Raw genomic sequence first — 20,251 nt, 5'->3', positions numbered from 1 at the left:
AATAAATGGAGATAGAGAGAAGGGAGAGATTTTCTTCTTCAATTGTGTGTATTTTCCTATTTATTATAAGGCCTTTATATAGGCATGAAAAGTGAAGAATATATGTCATGGAATATGTCATTGAACATTTGACATGAAGATCATGGAGGAAGAGTAGACACTCACCATAATATGATATTTATCATAACACTCCCTTGGATGTCCATAAATAATGTGCCTCGTTAAAACCTTATTAGGAAAAAACCCTATGGGAAAAAAAATCCTAATGAAGGAAAAAGAGTACACATATTTAGAAATACGCCTTTTGGTTGCCTCGCTAAAAACCTTGCAAGGAAAACCCGGTGGGACAAAACCTTGTAAGGAAAAAGAGTACACCGCGTATTAACTCCCCCTGATGAGAGCATCAGTTCACATCCTTCAGCCTTCGCATCCCAATCTTGTACACCAGTTTCTTGAAGGTTGACGTCAGTAGAGATTTGGTGAATAAATCAACCATATTATCACTTGAACGAATCTGTTGCACATTGATATCACCATTCTTTTGATCAACCATATTATCACTTGAACGAATCTGTTGCACATTGATATCACCATTCTTTTGAAGATCATGTGTGAAAAATAACTTTGGTGAAATGTGTTTTGTCTTATCTCCTTTTATGAATCATCCCTTCAATTGGGATATGCATGTTGCATTGTCTTCATACAAAATTATGGGTAGTTTGTCACACTTCGAACCACATTTGTCTCGGATAAGATATATTATAGACCTCAACCAAATACATTCTCGACTTACTTCATGAATAACAATTATCTCAGCATGATTAGAAGAAATAGCCACGATTGATTGCTTAGTCGATCGCCAAGATATGACAGTGCCTCCACATGTAAACACATAGCATGTTTGAGATCAAGCCTTGTGTCTGTCAGATAAATATTCTACATCGGCATAACCAACAAGATCGGGATTGCAATCATTGCCATAAAATAAGCCCACATTGGTAGTCCCTTTTAGATAACACAATATGTGTTTGATTTCACTCCAATGTCTCCTTGTAGGAGCAGAGCTATATCTTGCTAAGACATTAACTGAAAACGTTATGTCACGCCTTGTAGTGTTAGCAAGATACATTAGTGCATCAATTGCACTAAGATATGGTACTTCAGGACCAACAAGTTCTTCATTATTTTCATGAGGTCGGAATGGATCTTTATTTATATCGAGTGATCTCACAACCATCGGGGTACTAAATGGATGTGCTTTATCCATATAAAATTGCTTTAAAATCTTTTTAGTATATGCTGATTGATTGATAAAAATTTATCTTTCATATACTCAATTTGTAGACCAAGACAAAAAGTCTTTCCAAAATTTTTCATTTCAAATTTTTTCTTTAAACAGTCTACTGCTTTAGGAAGCTGCCTGGGAGTTGTAATGATATTTGAATCATCAACATACACAGAGATTATAACAAATTCAAATCCAGATCTTTTTATAAAGATACAAGGACAAATTGAATCATTCTTGTACCCTTCTTTCAATAGGTACTCACACGGGCAATTATACCACATGTGCCCTGATTGTTTCAATCCGTATAAGGATTTTTGAAGCTTTATTTAATAAATTTCTTGGAAACATTAATATTCTTCAGAACAAGTTTAATCCTTCAATGATTTCCATGATACGCATATCAAGTTTTCATGTATTGCCAGATTAAAACCTGAAATGATTATATCCACCATAAGAGAACATGTCTCCATATAATCAATGTGAGGATATTTACTAATTTTCTTGTGTCACAAGTCGTCTGTATGTCTATCGACTTGAACTTTTTGCACAAGAATACATGTATACCTCCATTGGCTTTATACTTTCATGTGTTGGGACTATCCGCGCAACTTCATATTTTTTCAAGTGAAGTCAATTTTCATTGCTTATTTTTCATTTGGACAATCATTTATGTGTCCAAATTTCATGACAGATTTGAGCTCAAGATCCTCGTCAATATTAATAAATATTGAGCGCTACATTATGTTAACAATATCATCGACGATCACTTTACGTCGGTTCCATTATTACCTAATAAAGACATAACTTATTGAGATCTTTTTATCTCATTATTTTCAGGTACCTGGGCCTCTCCCATGAGGTCTTATGAAGTGTTATGTCGTGGTGCTCTTCTAGGGCACTTGCCTCCTTATTATGACTATTTTGAATATTTGTCTCTCTCCTTCTTCAAGGAGTTTTATCTTTGGAATCGATTGGTCTGTTACACTTCATACGTGCCATAGACTTTGTCCCTCATAGACTTTATTCTATTTGGAGCATTAGCAGCTGAAATATGACATTTAGCTTTGGGTCAGCAAATGCGTCTCGCAATAATTTGTAAATGAATTATCACTTGAACTTCAAGTTCATATTTTCTTGTACGAGGATCTATATGTATTCATAATAATTCATTTCACGTATCACTTTCTCAGCTGCCCATTTTCTCCCCCTAATGTTGGGATCACCAACACATTTCCCAACCTTCTTTGGGAAATCATCTTTGTGCATTTTGATGACATAATTAAATCATATAGCACATCCATATTTCTATATAGAAATTATTTGGTTCCTGACCCTGAACCGATTGTGATAGGGAGAAATTTTTATAACTTGGCTAGATGCGTACAAGTCCTGTTGTATATTAAATAATACATCTCATACCAAATTTTATTTCTGGGAGTTTTGTTCTCATAACCAATGATTTAGCTATAATTGGAGGCATACAATTTCTGCTAAACCAACTTGGATTTAAACCAGTATTATTAAGATAAATCATCATAATTTATATTCTGGAACTGTGCTCTAATAACTTGAGCAAGCAATCTTGCAAAAGCCAAACTGCAAGTTAATAACAAATGCACATGTGACTATAGAATATATGCATCTATTAAAATCATATAATAGTAAACGGTCCACATGGCAGGTGACTGCGCCCATATATTTATCACCTTTTATTCGTTCCAGAAATCAAGGGATTCAATCCCAACCTTAACTGGTATATCATGAGAATAAGCAGCACAAGAGAATTCTTGAAGAATCTTCTACTATTCAATATATGTCAATGTAATTCTTAATTAATTTTTCGCATCATAATTGAACTGGGATGGTCAACCGGTCATGCCAACTAATATTTATTTGAGTAAACCACTAGTTTACTTGTGGCATATGATTCCAGCATCATGCTTATATTTGTGTAGTATAAATAGAAAGAAAATCGGGTAATCTTTCATATTTACTCGGTATGATTATAGAAATATGAAGATATTCAATCTTCCTTTCATTTATAGTCTCAATATACCAATCACTTTGACTTATACATTTGAAATTCAAAAAGTTTCTTTTGAGACTTTACAATATCAATGTCATGAATAATTTTATTCATCCGGATAGTAACAAATTAGCTTTTTTGGATCTCTTAACAACTTTTGTACTACAAGATCTTTTATCATACTATTCATATGGTAAATGTCTCCTTTACTGAGAAAATTATATCATAATAAATTGTCATGGTCAAAATTATCATAAGCAAAATTATTTCTTGCTTTAATTTTGCCTTTAATAATTTTTATAAGGCATGCCAAAATATTTTGGTGTATCACATGTACGAGACCAATAACATATTCATGTAACCACACAATAATATTTATTCTCTTTATTTCACTCAAACCTCCCTCAAAGGTGAGTTGTGTGGTATTCATCCAATCATGTCTTGCATGTCTTTATTCATTACTTTTATCATATATTACCATATTCACCTTTAGGAATGGGTTTGCATTCTCAATGCTTATCACAAGTCACATTCTCTTCAAGGAATGGATCATAATCAGCAATGTGCTTCATACCAATTTGATGGTAAACATTGCCTTCACATTTCGAAGGACTATTTTGAGAACCCTTATTGTTCTCCTTTTATAATCATAGTGATGATTATTATTATTTTGATATTTGGAACGCTCACGTTCATTGTTCAACCACATGTCTTCATTTAAACTTATTATGCACTGCTACCACATTCACTTCAAGAATGGAGCAAATCAAGTGGGACAATCTTCATGCCTTTAATGAAAAATATATTATTTTTCTTTAGTCATCATTTTATCATCAATATGATACAGTGGGACTCAAACCTAATGTCTTACCAATATAAAGGCATGTTAGACCATAATAAATTGGGACTCAAACCCAACTCTTATTATCATGGAGCATCAAGACTTGAATCTAATGGCTTATCGTTAATCAATATCATAATCTGCCAAAGTAAACTGGACCATAATATATTACCATTCACGATTATATGCATAAGTGAATTAAGTTTCAACAAGACATATAGAATATAATAACTCTTATGATCAGAACATTTGTTGTAAAAAGTTCAGATGGACCATAAATCAATGTCATAATATTTCCTGAATTAATTTTAGGATATTGCTATTGTAGGGGCTAATTTAAGACAAACAACATAAAGAATATTTCCAAATGTATGTATCGGGGTGATGTTCTATCCATACAATTTCAATTGAAAATAGATTGTGGGTAAATTGTACTTATAATTTTGAAATCATGTAAACATAGAGTCGTAATACACCTTTAATTATAATAATAATTTTGATAGTCACAAACCTCTTCAACTTGGTAATTATTTTAATGCCATGATCATCATTATAAATGTAAGTCTAAATCCACATCAAACAAATAATACCAAATCTCATGCATAAAGAATCAAAATACGTAGGAAGGGAAAGACCAAAGATACTGCTATAGTTTGGTGCTAAGTCATCCCCCCTTTTTTTTAAATCATTAAATTTATGTAATATTAATAAATATTATGATCTCTAAGATGCCATATATTTCTGCATAACATGCACAAACTCATAAAAACACCACTATAATTAATGAAATCAAAGAAATCTTACGAATGTTTGTCTGCAAAACTATAATTATTTTATCGTATAATATAAACTACATTAGCATTTAATCACAAAATAATTTAATATTAGAATGCATAGTGAAACTCACTCCTTGGACAATAGAGATCTTGTACATCTCACCTTCTTAAATTTTCACTTTGGGTTTAGTTTAAGCAACAATTATGTTCTTTACTGATACTTAGGACTAAAACTCAACGAGAAGAAACTTCATATTAGATATAATTTCTTGGGATTAAAGAACATTAAAATAGATATTTGTGTAGTGGTGTGAATGTATAAACTCTTACATTATGAAGAAAAATTAGAATAAAGTTATCTTGCCGCCAAAATTGGTATTGGCCAACGCCATGAAAATTAAAGAGCACTTGCCACATAATCTTGATAGAAGATTATGAAATGAGCTATTCGTGCTGATAACATGTTATGAAATATAACTCAAAGTAACAATATGGAACAAGGAAATAAAAGCAATTTAGTAAAACATGAACAAGAAATGGAGATAGAGAGAAGGAAGAGGTTTTCTTCTTCAATTGTGTGTATTTTCCTATTTATTACAATGCCTTTATATAGGCATGAAAAGTGAAGAAAATACGTCATGGAATATGTCATTGAACATTTGACATGAAGGAAGAGTATACATCTACCATAATATGATATTTATCATAACATAAATGAAGTTGAATTAATTTTACTCGCAGCAAGATCAGCAAATTATGGAGTGAAATTCATGATTTTTACAAGAGCTTTTAGTATAATTAGTATTTTGCTTTTGCTATTGATTTAATTTCATCACTGAAATTGTCATCATTAGTTCAGGGGAAGCGATATTTCCCTTCCTACATCGCTTGTCCAGCAAATATAGTCAAAAGGTACAACTTTCCCCTTGTATCGCCATTTACCCTTAATTACGTTTTGGTGATTCGTTGCCCCTGCCCCCCTAGTTTTTACCTTCAAGTTTTTCGAGAGAAATTCGAAAATAGTCAGATTTACAAATGGTCATTCAAAATAGCAACAGTTTTATAAGTAATTGAAATTTAACCACTTTTTATATAAAGATAAATCTGAACGAAAATACTGTTCAAAATCCGGAAAAATACTCCAATATAATATACTAGAACTCCAGTATAATATACCGGAGTCCCAGTAATATACCGGTCCAGCATAATATACTGGAACTTTTCGCGTGTTGGAGTTCCAGCATAATATGCTAGAAGTTCATACACAGGTGCACCGATATCCAGAATATTAAGCTGGAACTTTCCGTGTTGCAGTAAAATAGTGGCTATTTTTTAATGACTTTACAAATGCTAGCTATTTTTAAATGATCAGTCCGAAAACTAGCTAGCTCGTGCTATTTTTACAAGTTTTTCACTTCGTCCTTCTATCTCCTTAGATAAATATAAGTGACCCATCCATGACTATAACTTTGCATGCCCTTTTTAATTTTTTTAATTTTTTTCTTACAAGGAATCCAATGGCACACGTTAGTTTTCTTCCCAACACCATCAATAAGGATATCTAGTCTAACAAAACGGTAGTGCTTTTAGCCAAATAGAGGTTCACTTCGTTATATTGCAAATAAGTTACTCAAGAGTCTATCAAATGTCTATAGCAAATTGAAGTCGGGTTGACGGATCACTAGTGCAAATCTCATCGATTGAAGAATCTTCAGAATGAGTGAATCCCCTCAATATAATCTGTAAAGAATACAATGCTGGGAACAGGAAAATAATTGAAAGGGAAGACAAAAATTGAGAAGTAACAGAGAGCAACGACGAACTTTCTGTTGCTTTCTTTCTTTTTGTTTGTTCTCTTCCCACGTTGACTTAATTGAAAAGTTTATTTTTTGCACCTTTGAGAAATTGGTAACTTGACAAATTGACAATGAAAATCAGGATTCAAATCCCAACATTGTATGACTTTTTCTCATCCAACTCTGGTGGACAGATATACCCGATCCCTTTGCTAGCAGAAGATATTAGTCAAGGCGCGCATAAATTGAACCACACACCCCCATTATCTACGGAAGAAAAGGAGAGAAGGATAACACTGTCAACTTAAACCAATAGTTCTACAGTTATAAGGTGGGCAAAAGGTTTTTCCGGAGCAATAGCTGTTCCCTTAGTTCGGTAAAAGGATTGCTCACATTAGCTTATCAAGTTTCAACATATAAGGCAGGTTTGTGTAGAATATAGGACTCGAATGGAATTTCAGCTTGGCTTTTGCGTCGTAGTTGTTTTAGAACTCGGTATAACTAACAGGCTAACGACGAAGGACCCTATAAAAAAACTTTATAATTCATAGATATGTGTATCCAGCTATGATTATGAATTGAGAAGTCAGTTAATTTGCCACACTAAAAAAAGTATAAACGTCCTATTCAAGAGAGTTCATTTTCAACACAATAAGGTAATGTACAGAACAAACCATATGCTATCTAGCCCACCAAGAAGGAATAGATTTGTTGATCAATGTGCTAGCGCTTGTGGTTGACTCTAATCTGCAATTAAATAGGAATTATTCTCTAAAACAATTTACAAGTTTTGCATATAAAGCTGGAATTAAAAAAAGATTATGACAAATGCAAGTGACAGTGAAGTGACACACAGGTGTCCCATTCTAGTATGTGCTTGTGTATCCGTGTGTGTGTGTGTGTGTGTGTGTGAGAGAGAGAGAGAAACAAACTTTGTAATCTCCTCAATGGCTTTCATAACTTCAACAGAATCTGTTTCTAGCACTTGACCACCTAAAATTATTTCATCTAAAATGGTATGCATCTGTGGAAGACAATCATTCATTAGATATAAATATGCATAAAATAGATGAAGACTAATACTTATTGATACCACACAAAGCAAGAGAAATGGCATTTGAAACGTATTGCACAGGATGAAGCTTGTGTAAAATTGTGAATACGCCCAAGCTTTTATTACTAGAATCTTTATGTATGTTAAAGAGGTGACCGTATGCTGGTTATAAGTTATAACAGGGAAAAGTCGCAATGGTGCCCAATATTGGGAAAAGCGGTATTGTCTGGAATAAGGAGTCCATGTAAACATATAATGCAAATGTTATGAACAAAGTTCATTATCGAGGGAGCATGATATTTCCGCAACTAATCAGAACATAGAAAAAGGGAAGTTGATTTATGAGACTTCTTAATGGTGTATTCCACCAGTGTATCCAATTGATCTTCCAGATAAGAAAAGATATTTGTGTTTCAAAGATAAGTATATAAATACAACAAATAGGTCAGTGCAATACTCTACCTTGCTATAATTGAATACCACATCAAGCTCGCATACACTTCTGAAGCATTTGTCCAGTGTTTCCACAAAAACTGATGTAAAGAGAACAACATCATCAACAAGAGCTAAGACGAACAAATCATTGAAGTAATTCCATTCAAATATCAGTATCAGTCACTAGACATGACACAAGGTTCTATTAACACAAGTAGCAACTTACAAGATGAGAAAACCATATCAGAAGATGATCAAGAATTCGATGGTAAAAGAAACATGGCGAGGAATACAGCGCAAAATCTTTAGAAAAATAGACTAAGACATGCAGGGAGAAAATACACTTGTAACAATAAATCATGAAGGGAAAACATTCTTCCCCGAACTTTATTTTTAGTATTAAATAAAAGCATTGAAGAAGCAACTATCCACTTATTTATGAATTAAGCCCATCCCAGAAAATCGAGACCCATTTGCTTGGGTTCATGCAACGTCAACAATTTGTGCGATATCATTGCAAGTGTTAATAATAAGTAAACCACGCCGAAACTGATGTCCAAAAGCTTGGTAGTACTTTTAAGTTTTAATACGAATATCTTCCTCCCCATTGCTTGGAGAAAATTATTCCTTCCAATAACAAAAAGAAGAAGCTCTATTGAACCATATCATTGCACATCCCATATTTTGAGTTGTTTTCACCTGTTATTTAACTAGCCTTGGTTCGCCACCTTGAGTTCCACCTACTCTTCCTATTATCAATCATTAAATTTACCTACCATAGAATTTGATAAGCCACGTATCTTCCAGAAGAAGCAAAGAAATTTAGGAGAAGATAATTCCTGGAGCTTTCAGTTATTAGAAGTTTATTAAGTTATCTGTTTAGCAGTTTTATTATGGTTATTAGAAGTTATTTATCTTTATCCTAATAGGTTATGCAGTATTTATGGTCAGCCTATTATATAAGTAATAGATCATGTAATGTGTAGGTTTCATTATCAGAATCAAAACTACTTTATTCTGGAGCATTGTCCTCTATATACGGACAACTTTATTGGTGTAGTTGTGTTTAAGATTCTTGCACAAACTATTGCCAATAATATTAACTTCTTTGCTCTATTTAATCTGTTATCCACTTCTGGTTTCTATCAATTTGGTATCAGAGCAGTAAGATCTGCCATGGTGAACACGCGGACCAATGCTTCCCACAGTGAACTCACCATTCCTACTCTTGACCCGATTTCCCAACAATTGACGACTATAGCAGCGAAACTGGAAGCCATAGATGCTTTAGCCGCTGATGTGGCTGCATTAAAAGCACAACACAGTGGAGATCACATCAACAAAGGGAAAGCTAAAGTCATACCAGAAGAGGGTGAGGTTAACAGCACTTGGCATCAAGAAACTTTCACGCGCTCACGGACAAAGATGGAATTTCCAAAGTATGAGGGAGGAGATCGTAGAGGCTGGATTTTAAAAGCAGAGAAGTATTTCCAGTACTATCAAACTTCCGAGGAATGCAAGGTTGATGTGGCTTTGATGTACGTGGAAGGAGATGCATTGGATCTTTTCGCTTGGATCAACAGTGAGCGAACCATTTACTATTGGGACGAATTGGTGAAAGTAATGCAAGAAAATTACGGACTAGCTGAGTTTCAAATCCCTGATGAACATCTCTGTGATATCCAACAAACTGGAACAATGTTTGAGTATAGGCAAGAATTTGCAAAACGAGCAGCGCGTGTGCAAAATTGGCCAGAACACTATTTGCTTGGAGTTTTCCACAGTGGGCTGAAAGAAGACCTTCGCGTGGATGCTAGGATTCACAAACCTCGATATGTGTACAAGGCAATGAGCCTGGCTTTAGAATATGAAGGAAAACAGGGACCTAATCGGTCCAGTAAGGCACCCACTTTGCCTTCTGTATCACGACCTCCTTCAGTTGGGACATCATCTCCTGCGGCTCGAGAATCCTTCGATTTTCTGTCATCCCGCCAACCAGTTACACGTCCTTTTCAACCACCACCACTTCCAAACACTCGCCCGTTGACTCCTGAACAACAAATTTGGCGAGACAAAGCCCTTTGATATCGTTGGGGAGAAAAGTTTAGCCCTGATCATCGCTGCAAACCTGGGACTTTTGCTCATCTAGAGTTGATGCAAGAAGAGAACGACACACAGATTGTGAAAGATAACAACAAAAATGACATGTTTCCTACTAATGTGGGCACAATTTCTCGAACTTCGCCTTGAGGACAAGTCGTCTTTCCAGGAGGGGTGTACTCATAAGCCACATATCTTCCAGAAGAAGCAAAGAAATTTAGGAGAAGATAATTCCTGGAGCTTTCAGTTATTAGAAGTTTATTAGAAGTTATCTGTTTAGCAGTTTTATTATGGTTATTAGAAGTTATTTATCTTTATCCTAATAGGTTATGCAGTAGTTATGATCAGCCTATTATATAAGTAATAGATCCTGCAATGTGTAGGTTTCATTATCAGAATCAAAACTACTTTATTCTGGAGCATTGTCCTCTATATACGGACAACTTTATTGGTGTAGTTGTGTTTAAGATTCTTTTACAAACTATTGCCAATAATATTAACTTCTTTATTCTATTTATTATGTTATCTACTTCTGGTTTCTATCAGAATTCTTGTGATAAAGTTAAGGAGACTACCTTAAACATGACCTTAAAAATGTGATTTCCCTTCAACAAAACAAAGGTAAATAAGGGAAACAAGTACCTTGTATTAGGTCGAGCATGGCCAACTCATTCTCAGAGTTATCAAATAGAAACACGAAATATAAGGTAGCATAGTGCTTATACACGAGCCTTGTATCCTGGAAAAGATATAGCAGTGGCTTTTAAAATAATTTACTCTTTATACTTGAGAGTATACAATAATCTTCTTAATTTGTACTGTATCACATAGAGGAGTTCGCAACAATTTAAAGCAGTGTAGCATTTAAGTTGTTGCCTATTTGATAGTGTCCATAGAACTGCACTTATCCCATTTCGGTCCATCATTTATCCGATTTTAATCAAATATTAATTAGCTAAAATCTTACTAGTCAATTGGAGAGTAAATTTTCTGAATGGATGTAACTACCCACTTGATGGAAGATGATAACTAACCTAAAACTACTGAGAAATAATCTTCTCTCTACCTAACAAAGAAAACAATGTTCTCAAAAAGGGTGAGGGTAGAGAAATCAAGTTTTCTAAAGTTTCATGTCCACCTTTTCAAGAATTTGCATAGGATCAAAGTACATTTTCTAGATAAAATGTTCTTATTATATATATTGTGAAATTACTGACGTTTTAAGATTATGAAATTATGTGTATCTGCTAATGATTGATTGTTGAATACTTGAAATCTAAAGGATATTGCTAGGACCAAAAGAATAAACAAGGAGAAAATGAAGTAATTTACCTGACCGAAAATTGAACCTAAGCTCCGAATAAAATTGCTCACATTTTCAGGCCTGTTGCTTAACACTGAAAGAAGAAACAAAAACTCATCTAACAGTCAACATTCAACTGAACGAAACCTCAGCTTCATCGAATTGTGTGCTTACCTGCGTATACATGACGTATGAGCTCTTGTTGCTTCTCCGCTGGCTAAATTCAATTCCGACAACAAAATTGAAAAACTTTATTGAGAAATTCAGCAGAAATTAAACAGATTGAATCAAAGATGGATCTTAGAAATAGCAAAAGATAATATGAGGGGACAAACCTGAAATTCGTAGAATTTGGAAAGGCGAGGCTTGCCGAGGGTGTTAATCACCATTACCGCCTTTATCATTTCTTCCTGTTGAATCTCAGAACAAACTGGCAAAAGCTACTCTGTTGTCCCACTCTGTCTGTATTCTTCCTCCAGCAATATTGTAATAAAATTGCATAAAGGAAATTACAAAGTGGTCCGTATTTATTGCTAAATTTTACTTTAGTACTCGTAATATCCAAATAAGCACATTTCACTCTGATTTGATAGAGTTGTGTACATTTTATTCCGACTAGGCGACTAGCGAACGAAAATTTTAGAGCAATTTATGCAAAATACCCATTGAGCTTAAAATAATTATCTTTTCTTATCTATTTAAAAATTATTTACAATATATACATACCTAATTAAACTAATTACCGCTACACCTATTGTATTGGTCAAAATCAGACCACTTCGACCAGGGCGGTCACGACCGCATTTTTGCCACTGGGTAAGAAGCCAATAGAGTCAATCCAAACCCTCTTTTAATACATTCAACCCAATAACAACGAGGGGACCTTACTTTCCCAGGCACGCCAAAGTCGTGGCAAGGGTAATAGGGTTTTTCGACTATATATACAAGTGCGAGTAAGCCCCAAAGAGGGGGGGGGTCTTCTCCTCTGGGAGCATTCTCACAAAATAAAGAGACGAATAGAACCCCACCAGAAAGGAAAGAAATGAAGGTTTTCCGTATGAAGAAGAAGGAGGGAGCTCCATCCCTGTACCCCGAAAAGGGCAAAACAATTGTAATTCTTCTTCCCCCTCTATGGAGAGGGAAGGCAGCGCTCAATTTTGAATAAAATCTTTTGGTGCTCTATTCATCTAATGTGCAATTGTTGTCATTCAATCTTTCGATCTGGTATTAATTAAGTTTGACTACGATTTACCCCTTCATCTTTGATTGATTTGTTTAAAAAGAGTTAAAAATCTTTTGAGTTAAACAATTTGGCGCCGTCTGTGGGGATTTCCTAGTGAAAACTCCTAGTTTTTCCTGGATCGAAGCTAAGAAACACGAGAAGAGAGCCCAACTCACACCAGATTTGGAGGCAGCGCGCTGAGGGAAAAGAAATCAAACAGATTCGCGAGGTCGGGAACTCCCCGCTCTATCGGCTTCGAATATCTCGGACAAGGCGAAAGGTGCTGCAATCCAGTTTCTCCCCTTCTCTCAAAGCCGCCGTGCAGAGGCAAGGAACATCTCATCCTCATCCCCCACACTCCGTCAAACTGGGTAAATGAAACCCATGCGAGCGAACGAACGCAGGGGTACCTAGATTGAGGAACCAGAAATCATTTTGGCACAGCCGAAACCCTCCCGGTCGATGGCGTCTTCAAAAAAACAGCCAAAATCGAACGAGAAACTACAGCACGCATGCAACGCGAGCCTATGCAAAATATTAACACCTCGTGTCCGTGGCGTTGAACCATCTGATGCGAGCAATGCTGACCAAACTGGGACTTCCGCGAAAAGTATTCACCATCAAAGTAAAAGCAGGATTCGACCTCGTTCGAATCACGACGGGTTGTTATTTCGATAAGTTCGAAATAACACCCTTAAGGCTAAGGACCTTCGCCATCAAAGTAAAAGCAGGATTCGATCTCGTTCGAATCACGACGGGTTGTTATTTCGATAAGTTCGAAATAACACCCTTAAGGCTAAGGGCCTTCGCCATCAAAGTAAAAGTAGGATTTGACCTCATTCGAATCACGACGGGTTGTTATTTCGATAAGTTCGAAATAACACCCTTAAGGCTAAGGGCCTTCGCCATCAAAGTAAAAGCAGGATTTGACCTCGTTCGAATCACGATGGGTTGTTATTTCAATAAGTTCGAAATAACACCCTTAAGGCTAAGGTCCTTTGCCGTCAAAGTAAAAGCAGGATTCGACCTCGTTCGAATCACGACGGGTTGTTATTTCGATAAGTTCGAAATAACAGCCTTAAGGCTAAGGGCCTTCGCCATCAAAGTAAAAGCAGGATTCGACCTCGTTCGAATCACGACGGGTTGTTATTTCGATAAGTTCGAAATAATACCCTTAAGGCTAAGAGCCTTCGCCATCAAAGTAAAAGTAGGATTCGACCTCTTTCGAATCACGACGGGTTGTTATTTCGATAAGTTCGAAATAACACCCTTAAGGCTAAGGGCCTTCGCCATCAAAGTAAAAGTAGGATTCGACCTCGTTCGAATCATGACGGGTTGTTATTTTGATAAGTTCGAAATAACACCCTTAGGGTTAAGGGCCTTCGCCATCAAAGTAAAAGCAGGATTCGACCTCGTTCGAATTACGACGGGTTGTTATTTCGATAAGTTCGAAATAACACCCTTAAGGCCAAGGGCCTTCGCCATCAAAGTAAAAGCAGGATTCGACCTCGCTCGAATCATGACGGGTTATTATTTCGATAAGTTCGAAATAACACCCTTAAGGCCAAGGGCCTTCTCCATCAGAAGAAAAAAGACCGGGACTCGTCAGACGAGCTCCCGTCTCGCGCCAAGGCCGTATAATTAATAACGAAAATTGAGATACAGGGCAAATGACGAAGAACTCTTTATTATTGAAAAGTCATGAGTGCGGACAATCGTCGCTTACAACAAGCCCAGGCCAACAAATAAAAAAATAGAGCGAACAGATACTAGCCTACCAACAAAATCAAAATGAAAACAAAGTACAAATATTTTTCACTTGGCGTCACCATCGTCGTCATCATCACCGTCCCCACGAGGGTCATGATCATCACCATCCGTGCCTCTATTAGCTTCAGGCATCGCCGCATCATACCCACAGTTGATGCGAGCCTCACGAGCTTTCGCTCACGTTTCCTCATATGCAGCCTCGATCATGGTGCCCGCTTCCAACAAACTCTTATAAATGTCATGCTGAGCTTCGGCATAGACCTAGAGCTCATGAGTCTAACGGGGAACAGCAGCGTGAGACGATTCAGCTTGAGCCTTCAGTCGCTCATTCTCTGCCTCCAGGGTCGCGACTCGATCTGCCAGGATCAAAGCTTCCTGATCAATTATACCAATCTGCTCCTCGAGCCTCACCTCCATAAGGGTTGTTGTCGCCCTCTCCAATTCCTGCTCAGACTGGAGTACATGAATGGTTTCTTCTAAAGTTGTCGCCCTCGCCAAGGCCTCAGACCAGGGTCTCTCAATATGCTCCAGGCCAGCGACCTTATTTTCCAATGCGGTCAGCTTTCCTCTCCATTCTACGCTCATCGTCTCGACCCGGACCGAGTTCTGGTCCATCTCCGACTGCATGGACCTCAGCTTGCCCTGCAAATACTCACATTTTGCGACGACACCCTTGCCCAATTCGAGATCCTCTTCCTTGAGGCGGAGTTTATCCTCGAGCTCGCTCTTACTACGGACCGTCTGCAGCAGCTCTTGATCCCTCCTCTCCAACTCCTCGCCCAAAGCCTGATTGCGAGGGTCCGTCCTCAACCGTTCGTGCAATTCACGACACCTGTCGCGGTAGCGATGGTATTTCTCCAATATTTGCAAGAAGATCCTCGACCGGGTGTTGGCCCTACGGATGCTTTCCACCTCCACCATATACATCTAAAAAAAGGCGATTAAACTAATGCTTTTAAACAAAGGGAAAGTCCAAAACAAGAGCCAAAAATATATCATACCCTCAAGCCCATAACGGCCACCTTATCCCTCAACTCAGCATTAGGGATACTCCGCAGGGACTCATTCTCCGCTTCCGAGCACAGCAGGCTAAATTGCGGCACCAAGTTATCCCCCTACGCCAAAATATTCACGTCGGAAGGAATTCTGAGAACTCGAGCTGAACCCCCAGCGTGAACCACCGAACGAGTAAGGCCCTCCTCGAACATTCTGACGTCGTCAGGATCCAGGTCTGATTCGAATTCGTACTCATCAATCACTACGCCTTTCCCCCTTTCTGCTGCGGAAGTAGGAGTGTGACTCGCCGCGGACAAAGAGGGCACGTCTGAAGTCACTATAGCGGCACTGAAGGTCTGGTTCTCTGCTACGGCATGGCGCTGATCATCAGTAACATTGGGAACTTCTGGCTAAGCCGTTGCAACGACCGGAGTTTCCAAGCACCGACCACCGTCATTTGCTTCAACAACTCACTCCGCCTCTACGGAAGACGTTGCAGCAACACCTTCCCCTGAGCCCGTCGGGGGAGACTCGTCTAGGTTAATCACTATTGGAGGCGCCACCTCGAACTCTACCCTCCGTCTCTTCGGTGGCCCTTCCTCCTCCCCAGTTGAAGGTGATTCATTCGTAGGACGAACCTCATCCTGATAGGCGGTCCTAGCTGGGGCAACCAAGGCCGCAGATTCGACCGAAACTGCCCTCGACGAAGGACAAGTAGCAGGTACCGCGACAAGACGAGCGGATGTAGCCAGCTGGCGAAAGGCCAATTGAGGAGCCCTGGCTCTCCACGCTCTCCATGATAGTGACAAACGAGGTGTAAGAGACGAGACGAAAAACGAATAAAGGAGCAATAAATAAGGACGCCATCTCACCTATAGGGGGCCTACATCCAAACCTTACGTGAAAAGTCAACCAGGTGCGAACCCCCACTGTGTGGGGAAGAACGGCCTTCACCCATTCGCGAATCCCTTCAAGAGGCGGCAGAGGCAACTTCTCGACTGCAGAATAACAAGACAATTCAGTACCCGCAATGTAAAAAAAGAGAGAAAAAGAGAAATCGAACATTCTGTTAATCAACGACACAGACTTACGGGCAAAATTCCATCTCTCGGGGAACCCAGTCGGGTAAATATAAAATTGTATAACAATAACAGTAAAAAAAAACTAGTGGAATCACACAAGTGAGGTTTGGGGAGGGTAATATATACACAGACCTTATCTCCAAGATAGAGAGACTATTTCGATAGACCCTCGGCTCAAATTATTAAAGTTAAGTGAAAAAAGAATATTTAAAAGTGTTGAACTCTTTTTAAAATTTTACAATAAAGATCTTCCTAATCATAATCGATAACGATAATAAAAGGAAAAAATTGCACTGTATGACCTTTTACAGGCCACTCTTTAAATTCTATCGGCACTAGTCCACTTTTTAACAGTAGTTGAATGTATTTTTCTTTTTACGAGCAAAATTTAAAGGGAATCTTACACAAATGTCCCAAATAAATCTTAACTTACCAATCTCTAGCCATTAGTCATAAACTTACCAAAACTAGCCAATAAAAATTAAAAAACCAAATAATAGGGTTCTTTCTCTCAAAGAATCACATGCAAAAATTACCTTCCATATTTGTAAGCGTGATTAGCAACATTAGATACAAGATGTAAAGGAAATTTCATGGATGGGGTAGCAAATAAGGTGATGAAATACAAAAATCTATACAATATTCCAAAAATCTAAACAAAAAGGAACTTTTTCAATGGGTATAGTTGAAATTCATTAAAAATATATAGATAAGTCAATATACAAAATTTGAGGAAGATTGGAGGTGATTTGGATTGGTTTTGTATCAAAATTCTTAATTAAATCGAGTTCAAAAAAGTCTTCTGCGACACATGTATCAAACATGTATCACGCATGTATCTCACACACAAGTATACATGGATATACATGTGATACACAATTGATACAAATATGATACATATGTGATACACAAATGATACACAGTGTGATACATATCATTTCTTTCATGTTCAGCTTTTACTTCGAATTTTCAATTCAAACCACCTCAAAACTTCATCAAATCATCCCAAAACTGAGATTCAAGCTCCTTAAGTTGTGCTCAATCTATTCTAATAACCGGAAAAGGGCATGATATATCCCTCTACTATGGTATACTGTTTAATACCGTCCCACGTTATACTTTCCGTTCCTTAAAGCCCTTAACGTCCAATAAAGTTTTATATGTGCCCCTATTTTAACGGCTGGGACACGTGGCACGCTCTAAGAAGACCAAGAACCTACTACACTAAATAAAACTAACCCGCCCCAATTTCACTGCCCCACCCGCCCGTTCATAAACCATACCAACTAAGTAAAATATACTAAAATCACCGTAAATAACACATAAACAAAATATCAAAAACTGAGAAAAAGGAACGACGAACGGGATGGGTTTTATCTAGGGTTTCCATCAGTGACAAAATTGCGGATCTGAGACTCAAAAAGGTGAGTTATTTCTTACAAAATTTCATGATTCAACTAAGTAAAGTTGTGTTTCTGCTAATTTTGTTGAAAAATGTGCGATTTCTACCTAATATTTCGAGCTAGGGTTTTTTTTCCTGGTAAATGTGCATATTTCTGTTATTATACATGCTTCCTACTATGTAGTTTGTCGATTTAATGTTATTTTGTCGTGCGTGTACATCTTTTGAGGTGGTCCTTTAATTTCTGATTTCTGATGGTCTATTATTGCTTTGAGTTGTGTCTTTTTGCTCGTGTATGATCGCATGGGGTTCAAATATCCCTTATGTATGTGATTAAGTACATTGGAAAGTGGTAGCTATGCATTTTTATTGTAATGTTCTGCATTCTTTACTATTTTTCCCAATATTCTGCTTTCTTTACTGTTTTTTCCCATTCTTTATTGTTTGATTTCTGATTTCTTTATCAAGTGGGGTCCATTTTGTATAAAGTATTATTTTATGGTCATAAATTTTTTTACATTGTCTTATTTATGTTTGTAGATGGTTCTTGTTGACCTAGTTTTCAATTATGGGGGTGACTGTATTAAAGAGCCACAACTAATCTATTCAAAGAAGTTGGTCCACATCTGGAAAGAAAAGGATTCTGGCCCATTATCCTTTAAAGATATAGTAGATGAATACATTCTCTTGTTAGGGTATATAGGGGTACAACAATTAATAATTGTTGGCCCATCTGGTAAGTATTATGAAGTTGAAGGAGATATAGGGATTAGACAGCATTTATGCCTTGTTTGTGATGAATTTAAGGTACTAAATGTCTATGCTGTAGATGAGTGTGAAGAAAGTGTTTGTGTCCCAAACATTGTCAACCATACTGAGGCTTATATATCTCAAATATTAGTTGGTACTGATGATAGTAGTAGTGAAGATGAAGATGAAGATGAAGATCAGGCAGGTTATGATGGCCTGGCCTATGATTCTGAAGAGTTAGAACAATTTGAGGCTCAAAGGAATGTGCATCCTAGTGAAAATCTTAATGAATACAAAAAGATTTATAAAGTCATGTCTTTCAAGGACATTCCTGAAGCTAGAAAGTTCATGAACCTTTATTCCTTAGGATGTACAAAGAAATTCCTTAGGATGTACATTTGTTTTCATGTATTGAAGATGGGGTACAAATAGGGCTTGATACCATTTATTGTGCTTGATGGTACATTCTTAAAGGGGAAGGCTATAGGACAACTACTAGTTGCAGTTGGGCAAGATAAAATGAATCATTTTTATCCACTTGCTTGGGTTGTAGTTGATAGGGAAACAAAAAGAAGTTGGACTTGGTTTCTGGAGCTTCTTCACAATTCATTGGACTTGAGTATGGGCAATGGAGTCACATTTATGTCGGATATGCAGAAGGTATAATTGTTTTTTAGTAACTTTTCTTTACTATTTCTTTATTCTTTTTTTTCAAAACTCTTTACTGTTTTTACTAACTTTTTGATATGTACAGGGATTAATGGAGGCAATAAAGACAATACTTCCTGAAGCAAAGCATAGGTTCTATGCGAGACATATAGAGTCAAACTGGTGCAAAGAGTATAGAGGTCTTGAAATGTAGAAGTTACTTTGGTGGAGTGCTTGGGCCACTTATGAAAAAGACTTAAAGGATCAGTTGAGCAAGTTGGGATAGTTGAAGGAAGCAGCTGTTACAGACATGTTAAAGTACCCACCCCAAAGTTAGTGTAGGGCATACTTTCACTGTTTGTAAAAATCAAGGTGTGGATAACAATTTTACAGAATCTTTCAGTTCTTGGATATTAGAAGCTAGATACAAGCCTATAATCAAGATATTGGAAGATATAAGACTCAAAGTAATGAATTAGTTGAGAAAGCATGAAGATGAGGTGAGAACATGGAAGACAGACTATAGTCCTCAAAGCATGAAGCTTTATACTGACTATCTGAAGATAGCTCATTCCACTGAGGTTGATTTCAATGGTGATGACGGATTTGAAATAGTAGAAGGGGTTGACAAATTCATTGTCAATTTACAGGGAAAAAGATGCACATGTAGAGGATGGGATCTTTGAGGAATCCCATGTCCTCATGTAAAAAAATCATGCTTATATTTAAAGGAAGATCCTTTGAAGGATATGCACTAGTGGT

General features: G+C 37.0%; 1 protein-coding gene across 1 annotated transcript; it reads right to left on the bottom strand.

Annotated features, from left to right (window-relative positions):
- Positions 1–7,255: 7,255 nt before the first annotated feature.
- Positions 7,256–12,097, bottom strand: LOC104223227 (AP-3 complex subunit sigma-like). The gene is made up of 7 exons (XM_009774610.2): positions 11,955–12,097; positions 11,794–11,836; positions 11,649–11,713; positions 10,959–11,055; positions 8,244–8,314; positions 7,660–7,751; positions 7,256–7,474 (listed from the first exon to the last, which is right to left on the bottom strand). Exons 1-7 carry the CDS (start codon positions 12,021–12,023, stop codon positions 7,408–7,410), a joined length of 504 nt encoding a protein of 167 aa, XP_009772912.1. The 5' UTR covers positions 12,024–12,097; the 3' UTR covers positions 7,256–7,407.
- Positions 12,098–20,251: the final 8,154 nt, after the last annotated feature.

The sequence above is a fragment of the Nicotiana sylvestris genome, chromosome 2 (assembly GCF_000393655.2).
Source record: "Nicotiana sylvestris chromosome 2, ASM39365v2, whole genome shotgun sequence".
Lineage (NCBI taxonomy): Eukaryota > Viridiplantae > Streptophyta > Magnoliopsida > Solanales > Solanaceae > Nicotiana > Nicotiana sylvestris.
This window is presented reverse-complemented; position numbering and strand designations above follow the sequence as displayed.

Bases quoted from the DNA above. Each gene is read 5' to 3' on its own strand.
- LOC104223227 (XM_009774610.2), bottom strand. From the start codon at position 12,023: ATGATAAAGGCGGTAATGGTGATTAACACCCTCGGCAAGCCTCGCCTT. The intron at 11,714-11,793 runs GTAAGCACACAA...TTCTTCTTTCAG, and splicing joins CATACGTCATGTATACGCAG to TGTTAAGCAACAGGCCTGAA. The intron at 11,056-11,648 runs GTAAATTACTTC...TATCTTTTCCAG, and splicing joins TAGGTTCAATTTTCGGTCAG to GATACAAGGCTCGTGTATAA.